Genomic DNA, 13,577 nt, shown 5'->3' with positions numbered 1-13,577 from the left:
TCAGACTGAAGCAGATATTCAGGAGTCGGTGTAAGGAGGGAAATAAATCACAGATAACATTATAAAACTGATGAATCCAACCAGAAATAAAGTGTCTTGTCAATTCTGGACTTAGTCACATGTCACAATCCTGGTGAATTTCTGTCCTTGTGTCCAGTAGTTCAGATCATGTTTTCTTTTAATTGCAGCCAAATACATATGATTGGCATATGGATTCATAAATCCCATTTTTGCATAAGTAAGCACTAAACAGATGAAGAATATGCTGACAAATTTAGAGGAATGGAAATTGAATCCACCTGGGATTGTAAGCAATAGGCTCTTTCCACTACACCACACTCTCAACAGCCACTCCCTCTGCTTCTCCTCACCCACTCCAAAATACCCATTTCCATCTGCACAGCAATTGTTAGATAATTGTCAAAATAGCTCTTTTTTTTCCCTCAGTCTCATTTGAAACAGACCCACTAAGACTTGACACTGTGAAATGTCTTGTTTCTCTTAGAATATGGACTAATCTCAAGGCTACAGAATTCACACATCTTAGCTGGAAGTGACCCAGAAGAAAATGGACTGAAAATTTCATGGAAACTTCTTATTCCCTGTCGAACAATATGGATATATCAACTTTGGAAGCTTCTGTTCAGATAGTTAGAGAGGAACACTCCTTGAGGATGGAAGAGGAATCTATTCTGAGCCACTTCATGTTTTTAAAGGCCATTTCCTTCGTAAGTAACTGATCTACAGAAGTATCTTGTTATGAATCCCTTAAGGTGAAAATTTTATCTGCAGAAAAAGCATGGGATGAGTGTAGCTTTCAATAAGAAATGCAGGATCCCTTCTAATTTGTTTTTTTTTTCCTTTTAAATAATAAAATATTTTGAAAAGTATGATGTCTTGCTTTAAAACTTTTACATAAAATTTCAAAAAACTATGTTCTCGAACCTGGTGAAAAAGGGTACAATAAACAATTACATCAATGTATTTTTAAATTTTCATCAAATTTAATACCGCGTTCATTTAAATCATTTTTTATAACCCAAAGGACAAAATATAGTACCAGAAAGTACAAACAAATTGGACATTGAAATGTAATTAACACTAAATCATTGCTCATTACCTTGTGATAATATGCCATGACATTTGTGCTGCTTTAATGAATCAAAAGGCCTTAGGGCCTGATTTTTATTAAATTTACATTGAGGTTATTATATCCATATTATGCAATGGTTGGCACTCAACCCCACATTTTCAGAGCCTGGTTAACTTAGATAAGAGAGATCTTATTTCACACTAAAGCCACAGAATCTTCCTCCCATTAATAGTCTACATAGTTGGAGTAAAAGGAGATTAAAACTATGAATTAAAGAGATCTCTTTCCCTGTATATATTGTGCTGCAACTGCAAAAGAAACACTTGCTGCTTGGTGATTTGCAGGGGTCTGGTGTAAACACCTCCACCATCTCCTCCAGCAATGCTTTTGTGTCTTTCTCTGGAACTCTCAAATTTCCAAGCTCCTGTTGCCAAGACATTACTTATGCTTTTAAGGATATTTCATGAAGTCATATCATTATCATAGTATGGGTCAACTGCCTCCATCAAACTATCAAAAACTCCGTTTAGACACAGATAAATGAGACATCTAATGACAAGCATAAGTGATCATGGCCATGGGCATAACGAGGGCAAGATGGTGGGAGCAATTTGTCTGTGTAAAAGAAATAAGGGGGTGGGGGATAATGAGTGCAGAAAACTGAAAACCAGCAAAAGCAATTAAAGGTAGATGCTTTTATTATTGTCATGCACCAGGAATTCTAAACAGTATCAGTGAAAAAAAAAAAAAAAAAAACATTCCTCTACCAAAAAAAGCCTTTTGTTGGTCTAAGTTCTAACAAATGCTGATGTCAGTATGAATCTTTAATAATGTATATGTAAGCTTCAAATAGTACATTTTATTACTTACCACTTAATAAATATATTCAAGAGGGAAGTTAATACAAAAAACTCCAGATATACCTTTGGCTCCTAAACATGCAGATTCAAATATATAGACTTAGCTTTAAGAGTAAGAATTCAATTTTTGATTTCTCATTTTTGTAATTACTGTGCTATCATTGTTTAACTCAAATCTGTTGACACATATGAACACACATTATCACAGGGCTTGTGGACACAGATTGCACCCAAAGGGAGCTCACACACTGCAAACCTTTAGGAACTCCATAATATTTTACCAAATGGGATAATAATCTGTGATGAAATTTCTGGTGAAAATATCTTATTGAATTTTTTATTGATTACAGACAAATTTAAAAGTTGCTAGAGGGGATCCCTGGGTGGCACAGCGGTTTGGCGCCTGCCTTTGGCCCAGGGCGCGATCCTGGAGACCCGGGATCGAGTCCCACATCAGGCTCCCGGTGCATGGAGCCTGCTTCTCCCTCTGCCTGTGTCTCTGCCTCTCTCTCTCTCTATCATAAATAAATAAATTTAAAAAAATTTTAAAAAAAATAAAATAAAAATAAATAAAAGTTGCTAGAATTGATCTTGAAGAAAACACATGGAAAGAATTGCAGTTCCTGGAATTTATTGTAAAATAAAATATTTTTATGAATATCTACCAAATTTATCTTTATCTTTAAAACATTTCTTAAAATGTACATGTATGTTGCTTAATGTGAAAAAATATTTTAAATGTAAATTGTAAAAGTATCTTTTTTTAAAGATTTTATTTATTTATTCATGAAAGACACAGAGAGAGGGAGGCACAGACACAGGCAGCGGGAGAAGCAGGCTCCATGCAGGAAGCCTGACATGGGACTCAATCCCAGGTCTCCAGGATCACACCCTGGGCTGAAGGTGGGGCTAAACCGTTGAGCCACCCAGGCTGCCCTGTAGAAGTATCTTTTGATCGATATAAGATAGACGGGCAAATCTGATTATGCTATATTTTGAACACACACAGGGGAAGACAATTAATTTTGATGAAGTCAACTACAAATTTGCAGAAGTAAACTTGAAGGAAGAAAAATTTTAATGTAATTATTAATGCAACAAACCAATGCACAGGTATTTTTTTGCCCTTTTTATTAAAAAAAGACTAAAATAATATTCAGACAAGAAAATATTCATGTCTTCTTTCTTGTACTGGAATTTTTTTATTGGCATGATTACATATGGGAGCTCAAAGGACAAGTTTGCTATCTGCATTTCTATTATTCCTCATCTAACTTTATGATCATTACTGAATAGAACCTTGTGGATAGGAGATGGGATATTAGAAAATGATCCATATCCTGGTGTCAAATTCTTTAGATACACCACTGCTTATGGTGAAGTGGTAGAGAAACAATGGGAATTCTGATTGGGTAGTCACACCCTCCTAAGGTGGGAAATAAATCAGGAAATTACTTTCAGAGCAAAAATACAACAAAAAGTAGACCCCAAATATGCATAACAGAATGCATAATAATAATAATAATAATAATAATAATACATTAAGCTTTCCATAGAAACTGCAGTGAAAAATCTTTGAGGTGTGGAAAAGACATTGTAGGTATCTATGGAAATTTGAGGAATGCACTATTTTGAAGAGAGAAAGATTAAATGCTAATAGGTAATAATAAAACAAAAAGCATTAGAAAGAACTAGAAGTTATCATGGCTAATTTCACAGATTTCCAGAGACATTAATTTGATAGTATCAACATGTACTAGTTGTTGGTGGCAAAGATAAGACTTGAACTTCTTCTGTTGACATTACATTAAATTAATAAATGAGGGCACTTACAGCTTATTTCAAGTCGGATGAAGTCTTTAATGCCAAGGTTTTCTAGGAAAACTCCCGATAAAGCCGTAGTTTTAAAGAAGAAAGAAATATCGGCACTGAACTCCGCATGGAAGGTAGGAAAGTGGAGGTAAGAAGCTTCTGTATAAAATGATACCGCATTCCAGAAGTGCCCTGGATTAAAAAAAAAATGGTTCATTGTTTTAGAATGGGATATAGAAAAGCATTGGACATGTGAATAATTTTCAAGACTGAGGGGCACTGCAGGAAAAGAGATAAGAGAATAAAAACATCTTGTGCTTATGTAATGAAGAGAGAAAGCTTCTTTAGATTTAGTACTCACGGTCTCCATAGCAACGCAAGGGACCAATTCTCCAAGCAGCTTCTGAGTTTGATCTGTTGGTATCGGTGATAACTATCTGAGTGACAGGCAAGTGGTCTTTGAAGGAAAGAAAGCCAGTATCGTTTGTCCTGAAAAACATAAATTTAAGAAAAGAGAGGGAAAAATGTGGATAATGTAGGGACTCTTTTACCAAGACTCCTTTTTTCAAAGGTGATTTGGGTGCTTGCAGCAGCAGGGTGAGGCCAGGGAGGGGGAACCAGAAAGCTTTTCATCTCATAAGCATATGCAAGACTGGAATGCCAATCACAAAACCCTTGGCCAGCTTCCAAAATCCAGTGGAATTCACATTTTCCCTACATCTTTCCAGAAACACAGGTAATTTACAGAGCTTGCTGTTGCTTGTTGAGGCTGACAGCACCATACCTGCCCCCATGCAGCGCTGATGTTAACATGAAATAGCAGCTCTCTTTCCACAGAGATTGGCTATCTCAGTAACTAACTTGAAATGGGCGCCACAAATCCCACTTGAAATCACTCCCAGGACTTGTTTCAGCCACCTGCCTACAGGTTTTAATCAGCTGGGTATGCTTCTTACCACCTTTTAACTCTAGGTAAAAACAAGTCTTTAGAGTTATCGATTTGTTGCTCTATATTTTGCTCTATGTTTTAAAGATTTGGGGGGTGATTTGTCCTTGTTAATTATGCAAATAGATAACTAACTAGTCACCTTTTGGCAAAAAAAATGTTAGAAATAAATGGGTGAAGCTATTGTTTTTCCCTTTTTTAAAGCTATGTTTTTGGACTCATGGTAAAGACATACCATTTAACTGAGAGAATAAAAATATAGATAAGAAACCTGCATTGAATGAATAACTATTCTGAGCCAGAAATATACTAGGGGATAAGTAAATTTTCCCACACAATACCTTTGTGCAGTGGGTACCATTATTTTCATTCACAGATGAGAAAACTGAGTCTAAGATATATCAGACAATGCCTAAGTTCACAGGGCACAAGGGTCAGGGGCTTGGTCACATACGTGGTACCTACCTCATGTCTAAATTTAACAAACATAGAAAAATAGCCATGGCTAAGTATATATATATATATATATATATATATATATATATATATGAAGATGCCTATAGGTTATGAGCTAACATATCATTCTGACATAATAATTTGAAACTTATGACTAATAAAAGACTGAAATTTCTAAAAGAAGGGGAAGAACACAAAATGTATTATATAACAGCAAGTCTTGAAATGGTAACCAAAATTCTCCAAAAGCTTTTTTAACTGGGCAAGGTGAACTTTGCATTTCTGTCTTGCTCCATTTTACTCATCCAAACATCAGATGGTCTGTTAGAAAAGATGATGGGACATTTTCATTTCCATGCTCTATCCATTAGGCATGCTACCAATTTAAATGACAAGTTGAACTGAATCATATGAGGTGGCCTGAAACCTGCACAGAGTGGGCTGGACCCCCCACCCACACAGCCCTAGTTAAGCACAGGATGGTTCATCTTGCCAGTACATGGGAATTGGGAGACACAGCACCACGAACCAATATTCAGGGCAAAGCATATAATGTAGCAATTTGATAACAAGAACATAAAGGAGCAAATTCATATTGATTCTCTCTCTGTAGTCACAAAGAAATAAACAAAACAACACACACTCGAAATCAGTGTAATATTTCATTGTGATTTACATATCCCTTACAACTCTGAGTTTAGAGCCCAAGAAAATAATATCTCAAATTCTTAACAGGAGAAGCATTGCAGGAGTACTGTGATGTGATGCTTGGGACATAGCTTCAGAAGCCCCCAGCTCCTAGCTATGTTAGGTTGGCAAATCATTTTATTTCTGAGATTCTCCAGCATCCTCAATCTTAAAATGGTGATAAAGTCTATATAACAGAGTTCTTGAGAGAATTAAATGAGATCACATAGTCACTTAGAATAGTGCCTGATCTATGGAAAATGCTTGAAAATGGTAGTGGCAACACTCATTTTAGTTCTTATCTTTGTCCCTCTGTAGCCTTAGGCAATTCAATCCATCTTTTTATGCATCAAGCTATTACTCTGTATTAGAGATCTCATACTACACAGAACATTGTAGAAAATTAAATGTTAAGATTTGGCATCCAGCTCATGAGATTTGGAGAAAAACATATCAGTTCATCTTGGCTATAAATAAATGAAATATTCACCTGCACATGTACCCTTCAGGTCAAGTAACCAAAATGGTAAAGAAATGCATTATCCATTTTCTATTATTTGAGTACCTATATTTAGAGGCCATTCGAAGGATCAGGAAATAAGACTTTTGTTTCTGTTTGAAAGAACAACTCTGACTGTTACAAAGACATACAATAACATTTTAGTCTTCATATTTCAATATCCTTTAAGCAGAGAATTTACAGTAAATTCCAAGTAGTCAAAGTAAAGAAAACCCATATGTAATCCTGAAGAAACTACACTGCTCTAGGATTTTTTTTCTCTCCATTTTTATTTTCAAGGTGAAAATGGGAGATTCTGAAGTCTGTCCATCAATGCTAACTACTGCCTCCCTTACACACACCTTGTCTGAATCAATTTGATGTCCTATGTCAAAGTGTTGGGATATACAAATAGCATTCTAAGAATAAAAATCTTCTCCATGTAACTGTGAAAAAAATCATATTTAGTTTGATGTTGCAAGGCACAATACCAAAAATACTTTTTTTTCAATACAAACTTAAATTCCTACAGGGGCCAGATGAGTAATAAAAATGAGTGAGCCAGCTTTGTGTTAGGTAATAAATGGAACCTGACATATACCTTCATTGTCAGAGGTAAAGAGAGAGAGAAAAAGAGAAGAAGAGAAAAAGAGAGATAGAGGGAAGAAAACTGTTAGAAAATACTTGTTCTGGCTAAAGGGAAATGATGATATCCATTAGTAACAAGTAATTATGCCATTCAAGAATGTCAAACAAGTGACTCAGACTGGAATATTAATGTAAAACTTCTCAAGTTTTAAAATCTTGACAATGGATTTTAAATTCTAAAAAAAAAAAAAAAACAAACAAACCAAAAACCATATACATAGTGGGAGCCAACACTGCACTGGGCAATAAGATGCAGGTGAGGGTTGTGTTCGGCTCATAGACGGCGTCAAAGATTCTTTGCATATTTTATTCATGCTCTTAAGGTCACAGTAAGAGTAAAATTGGATTTAATTCAACTTATGAGTGACAGGTATGATTCAAACATTTCAAAGCATCAATAGGTGGAATATTTGGGGGAGTGGATGGTGATGGTGGATTTTAGTGTATAAGATGATGATACACAGTGATACAAATCAGGGTAGTACCTATTAATAAGCAAGAAATCAACAGCTGTACATTTCTACACACTAACTTGTTTTCCTTTCTCTTTTGTTTAAATTTGCTTTCCAAGGGCAAACACTTTATAGATTTTGTCCTCTTTTGAAACAATATACAAGATTCTTCCTAAGGGTACTAGGTACTCATGTACTTGATTAAGTACAGAAATGATTAATAGGTAGTGGAAAAACATTGCCATTTGGACAAGACTGTTACAAGTTGAATCCATGTGCCTCACCATACTTGTTATAGAGTGTCAGTGAAGTCACTCTTGGCCTAAGTTTTCTTATCTCTAAAATGGGGATAATAATATCACTCTGATATTGTATAAATTAAAGAAGACAACAATGATAAAACTATTAACATACTAACACAAAGTGGGAATTCAATAAATAGTTGTTGGAATTCCCTGTAAAACTTGAAATAAAAATGTGAAATGAAAAGAATTTTTAAAGGAAAAGTAAGAAAGGGAAACTAGCTGCTGGTGTGAATGAGCAGAGGCCAGCCACAGACACCTGTCGACACCAGGTTATGGCGGCTCCAAGCATACAAAGCATAGACATATGTGGTCCTCAGGAGACACACATGAGTTAATGGAAAAACATGGCAGAAGCAATGTGTTCTCCTTTTCCTTTAACTATCTGCATCTTGCATTATTACCAGATTCAGGATTGCTGAGCAAAACAGGGGCTGCTGATTTCTTTAGTGATTCATTGGAGTAAAATGTGGCGAAAAGTCACATGCTGCCATTTGTTTTCCATGAACCAACAAATTTTGGTTAACTGCTGTTCTGTAAGCTTCTTTTAGTAGAAGAACTTGGGTCACTGAGCCTGTTAAGAAAGATTTTTGTTTCCTCATTCTATCCTTATTTCTTTTAGTCACTTGTAAGTAAAAAACAAAACAAGGTAGTAAAAACCTAGCAAATTATTCAAAAACTGAAAACCCTAGTACTCTTTGAAGCCCCTGTGTAAATCGAAGTGAATCAGTCTGCACAGCCTTCTCTTGAGTGGGTGACATGATGTCCTCCACTTCCTGTGACTGCAAGGGAGGAATGACAGTAAGATTCCCATAGGCAAATCTGCAAGTCTGAAGTACTGTAGTGATGCTTGCCAGTGATTCTACCCTAACTTTGGTTAAGGCAATTATTTCCCTTTTGTCTTCCTTCTTAAGACTTCCTGATTAAAAAAAAAAAAAAGACTTAGGGGATTAGATTAAAGGTTGGTTGTCACTTGATTGCAAAAAAAAAAAAAAAAAGCAAGTGCAAGCATTGACAGCGGTCACACAGACAAGTGCAAACCAGGAGGTCATATCCATTTCTCTCTACCCTACCCCAACCAGACAATGTCTGGAGTCTTGTTTTCTGTTCCCAGGATAAGGAACATGAAGGGCAAAACAACACAATTTTTCAAATGTTTAAACATTTTGGAAACTACAGTTCTTCTATAAATATTCTAGAAACTTGAAACCATAGGGCTTTCCTCAAATAGATGTGGGAAAACAAAATCAGGTCTTGGTGTATGAAGACAGACAAAGTCTACCCAATATTATCTTATTATTAAGATATTACCATGGCCCTCAAGATTTTATGAGCATAAAATCAATTTAAAAAATACTACCACAGATGAAGATTTCTGGAGGCATGATTTGATTAACCTGCTCTGGATATGAACAAAGGCAGTCTTTAGCAGTGCCAGAAAAGTTCTTACCACAACTGTCTGCACTCTCCCTCTTCTCCTGCTCCTCCCTTGCCTCCTCAACTCCCACAATCCGCCTTCTCTTCTTTCAAGACAGGGCAAGCCCTCTTACTGAATGGCTAACTTCCATGGACACATTGGCCCCTAACTCATTCTACTCTGTAGCAGCATTTCACCGTGTTGCCTTCTTCCCTGTGACACACACGATGAATACAGGTGCCTACTGAACACTTCCCTTGGATGTCAGCAGTCACCTCTAAGGAATATGCCCCAGCCCCCTCCCATTGTTGCTGCTTCAGGGATCTGCCCTCCTGCTTGTTATGTTATGTGAAGGATGAGACCCCTTGCTCCACTGGCTGAGGCTGTACATACACATATCGTCCTTTCCTCTTTTCCTCTCTCCTCCCGCATTCTTGATTGACCACTTCCACCAAGCTCACCTGTCTTATGTGGCTCTGTCCAGCTGCCTTATCCTCACCCTCCCGGCCTCAGTTGTATTTTGAGGGAGTTCCAGGTTCTCTGCCTGGGCCTTGGTGATGGTTACCTACACTGGCTGCCTGCTGCCAATCTCACTACTGTCTTCCTACACTCGTTTTCCTCCATAACACTCCCAGTAACACATTTACCAATGTGGTGATTCATACTTCATTGCTTAAAAACTCCTTATGATAAGAGGTCTCAGTCTCTTACAGGTATGGCCCAAATTCTGAAATATTTAACATAAAGTGGACAATAAATTGCTCATTTAAATCATGATTGCCTTTTACAGAGAGTTCTTTCTAAAAAAAAAAATGATCCAGGGGTTAGAGGTATGGCTTGAGTCTAGGACTGCTATTCTTAGAACCTATTGCTGGCTCTGTGGCTCAGCTGAATGCTTTCTATCACTGAACGTGCACGTGGAAGCTGCCTCTTGCCTTTCCCTGGCCACGTGAAATAGATAAAAATAGATTTTTACACATGATCTCATTTAATCCACAGAACATCCCTGTGACAATGTTGTAACCAGCACCTGCCTTGTGCAGAAGAGGAAATTGAACCTTATAGAGATGACCAAACTTCCCAGGGTCCATTATTTGCCAGTAGGGGACCAGGATTTGAACGGCATATCTTTGCTGTAGCAACCATGGTGTTCCTCTAGTCTCCTGGCCTCAGTCCTCCAGAGAGAGGCTCTCTCACATGGGGACACAGCTCCTTCTCACAGGCAGTCCCTACATCTTTTCCAGGTAGTGCTGGGATAATGGCACCGGCCCTGAGTCCTTGAGCTGCCCTCCTGGGCCTCTGGCTGACCATCCCCATTCCATTCACACAGGCTTTCTCCACACAAGATACAATTCAATTGACTAGGTTTCAGTTTACTAATTTGCAATCATTTTCCAACCCTGCATCCCTGAGATTACACGTGGGTCACCTTGGCAGGAGTTCCGGGAGCTCACAAATTCTTCAGTTACACATTTACAAGCAATCTCTTAGTTTATTTCTACTGGGGGCAGACGTATCCATTACATGGTGATTTTCACTAGTGACTTTCAGAGGGCAGCTCTGTTTTGGGGGAAGGGTCTTTCCTTGTTCTTTCCTCACTTCACCTAGAGTTAAATGGCTGAACGATATCTTTGATTGTTCTATCTGCTATGTATTTTATGACATAGATGTATGTATTTTTTTTCTTAGAAATTAGTTTAACTTCTATAGATCAATGTTACCTCTTACCTTTTATTTAAGATACTGTAAAAAGTAGGGAAATAATAAAAATGATGACTAACAAATTTTTGAGAATCAAATTCACGGCACATCTGCTCAATGCATAAATTACTACTAACTCAGCCAGTACTCCCCAACTCCACAAAGGCTTGCTTTCTTTCTTTCTTTCTTTCTTTCTTTCTTTCTTTCTTCCTTCCTTCCTTCCTCCCTCCCTCCCTCCCTCCCTTCCTTCCTTCTTTTTTTCTTTCTTTTAAATAAAATAGGAACCTGAAGCCCAGAGAGGCTAAATGATTTAGGCTGTATAGTTAATAATTGACAAATCCAGGATTTCATCATCTCATTACATAATAAAATGTTACTTAGAGATAAATTACATTTCACATCCAGAAAATGAGTGTTGCCAGCAAAAGTAGCTACAATTTAGTGCATTCTAACTCTATCATACATATTTGTTTGTGATATTTTCACCAAAAATCTAAAAAGCAGATTTGCAAAGGAGATGGAATCATTTCCTCTCTTCCTCCTTCCCTCTCCACTTGCTCTTCTCTTCCTCCTTCTTGGAGATGCTCTTCTCTTCCTCCTTCTTCTCCTCCATCATTAAGATGATGAAGTTTCTACACTTTGAAAAAAAAAAAGTGCGGAGATGCTAGGATTTCTCTGTTTAGCCAAGAGCGTTCCCTTGGACCTTAGAAGTGGCACCAGGCACAGCAGAAATGGTAAAGGCAGGGAGAAGGAACTGCAGAGGAACTTAGCATTATAGGGGTCCATCCCAGCCCTCTGCTCTTGGCTAAAGGTTCCAGCAAGTTCTGTGCAAAAAGTGGTTGTAATTGAGATCTCCTTGTGTGGACCTGTTTTGACTCTGGTGAGTTCTGCATCTTCCTCCTGGGGCAGAGAATCATTTCCCCCACAGAGTCAAGGTATCCAGTTCTGAACTGATCCCTTTGTTGTCTATGTAACACCCTAAGTCCCTTCAGCAATTTGGCCACATCTATCAAAATAGAAAAGTGGATAATTTAACAATTTTAAGCTAGGGATCTATGCAATAGAAATAATTTTCCGAGTGGAAAAACATATAAATCAAAACTCAAAAATGTTCGTTGCAGCTTTTTTTTTCTAAGAGTGAAAAATCATTTACTAGGAAAATATTTATCATAAAGAAATGATAAAATAAGTTACGATACAACCACACTGGATACTTTGAAGCCATTAAAATGGACAGGATGCACTCATTTATGCTTATTTAATGATGCCACATAAAAGCTCTCCAAGACATATTTTATGTGGAAAAAAGTGAGTTATGGAATAACATATTTAATATGATCTCACACTTAGTAAATGTGTCATATGTATAGGAAGATATTTCTATGTGGAAATGCCCAATATGCCCAACTATTATCTCTAGGTGTCAGATTTATTTTACACATGGGGTACAAGTAAGAATTCCAAATGGTGGTGAGGAAGCAGATTTTACATTTTTTCTTAAATATTTGAATTTTTGTAGTAAGGATAGGACAGAATATGTTTATTTTTATGAAAATGAGCTCCTAAAATTAAAAAAAAATAAGAAAACATTCCCTTTATCCTTTGTTAAATATAGAAACCTAAATTGGGTGAATCAGAACTGACAATTGTGAGCAAACTTGCAGAGTATATGAAAGAAGTAAGCAGCTCATGTAATTTGGATCTGACTAAGAGCTACTGTTAGGTGAGTAATGCCATACACTTAGTGATAAGTAGGCAAATTAAAATAGAACCTAAAGTCTCACTGTATTTCTAAGTATAATTATGTTTTATACAATAACAGTACAAATCAAAATGTTATATAAAATATACTATTTAAATACCAACTCTTAATCTTGATATTGACTTTGAATTCTATTTCTGATACAATTTTGCAATTAGCTAAGTAATGTGACTCCACAGACAATTTTGAGATAGTATATTTGTAAAGCTTGACAGAGAACTGATGCAATAGAAGTTTCAGTCTACATCTTTGTTTCCTAGAAGCATTAGAAGGAGTATTATATAGCTGTGTTTTGTTTACTAGAACCAACAGGTCTTAAATGCCTCATGTTGAATATTTTTCCAATAGATAGGATGGCAGCATCATTGAATTGAAACAAACAATCAAAAAACAATCCTAGGGATGCCTGGGTGGCTGAGCGGTGAAGCATCTGCCTTCAGCTCAGGGTATGATCCTGGAGTCCCAGAGGTCAAGTCCCACATTGGGCTCCCTGCAGGGAACCTGCTTCTCTCTCTGTCCATGTCTCTTCCTCTCTCTCTCTCTCTCTCTCTCTCTCTCTCTCTCTCTCGAATAAATAAATAAAATCTTTTTAAAAATCCTAAGTGTTGTCTTTGGTAAATATCAGCTATTTTACTCTATCTAGAATTTTATGAAATAATGATGTGATAGATTGGTTTTGAGTTATCAACCTCTGATATAAGTTCTTTTCCTCCACTTTTGTATTGTCCCTTCTTGAGTATGTTATGCCTTCTATTCTCTCCAATCAGATACACCAGAAAACATTCTGTCTAAAAACAATCTGGAATCTAGTCATGGGACACTTAGTGTGAACAAGCCAAAATCAAGTTGTCCCAAGACATAAATTTTAAGTGAAAATGTCACGAATGAAACAGCAGACTATAACTAGTAAGTGAAGGTCATATTTGGCCAAGGAGAGAGGAT

General features: G+C 36.8%; 1 protein-coding gene across 1 annotated transcript in view; it reads right to left on the bottom strand.

Moving 5' to 3' along the window:
• CNTNAP5 (contactin associated protein family member 5) overlaps positions 1 to 13,577 on the bottom strand; it is a 798,328-nt gene that overhangs the window by 129,391 nt on the left and 655,360 nt on the right. The window contains exons 15-16 of the mRNA XM_055316368.1: positions 4,127 to 4,254; positions 3,787 to 3,957 (exon numbers count right to left, since the gene is read on the bottom strand). Coding sequence (XP_055172343.1) covers positions 3,787 to 3,957; positions 4,127 to 4,254 — 299 coding nt within the window. The remainder of the gene's footprint in view (positions 1 to 3,786; positions 3,958 to 4,126; positions 4,255 to 13,577) is intronic.

Source organism: Nyctereutes procyonoides, unplaced genomic scaffold, assembly GCF_905146905.1.
Source record: "Nyctereutes procyonoides isolate TBG_1078 unplaced genomic scaffold, NYPRO_anot_genome, whole genome shotgun sequence".
Classification (NCBI taxonomy): domain Eukaryota; kingdom Metazoa; phylum Chordata; class Mammalia; order Carnivora; family Canidae; genus Nyctereutes; species Nyctereutes procyonoides.
This window is presented reverse-complemented; position numbering and strand designations above follow the sequence as displayed.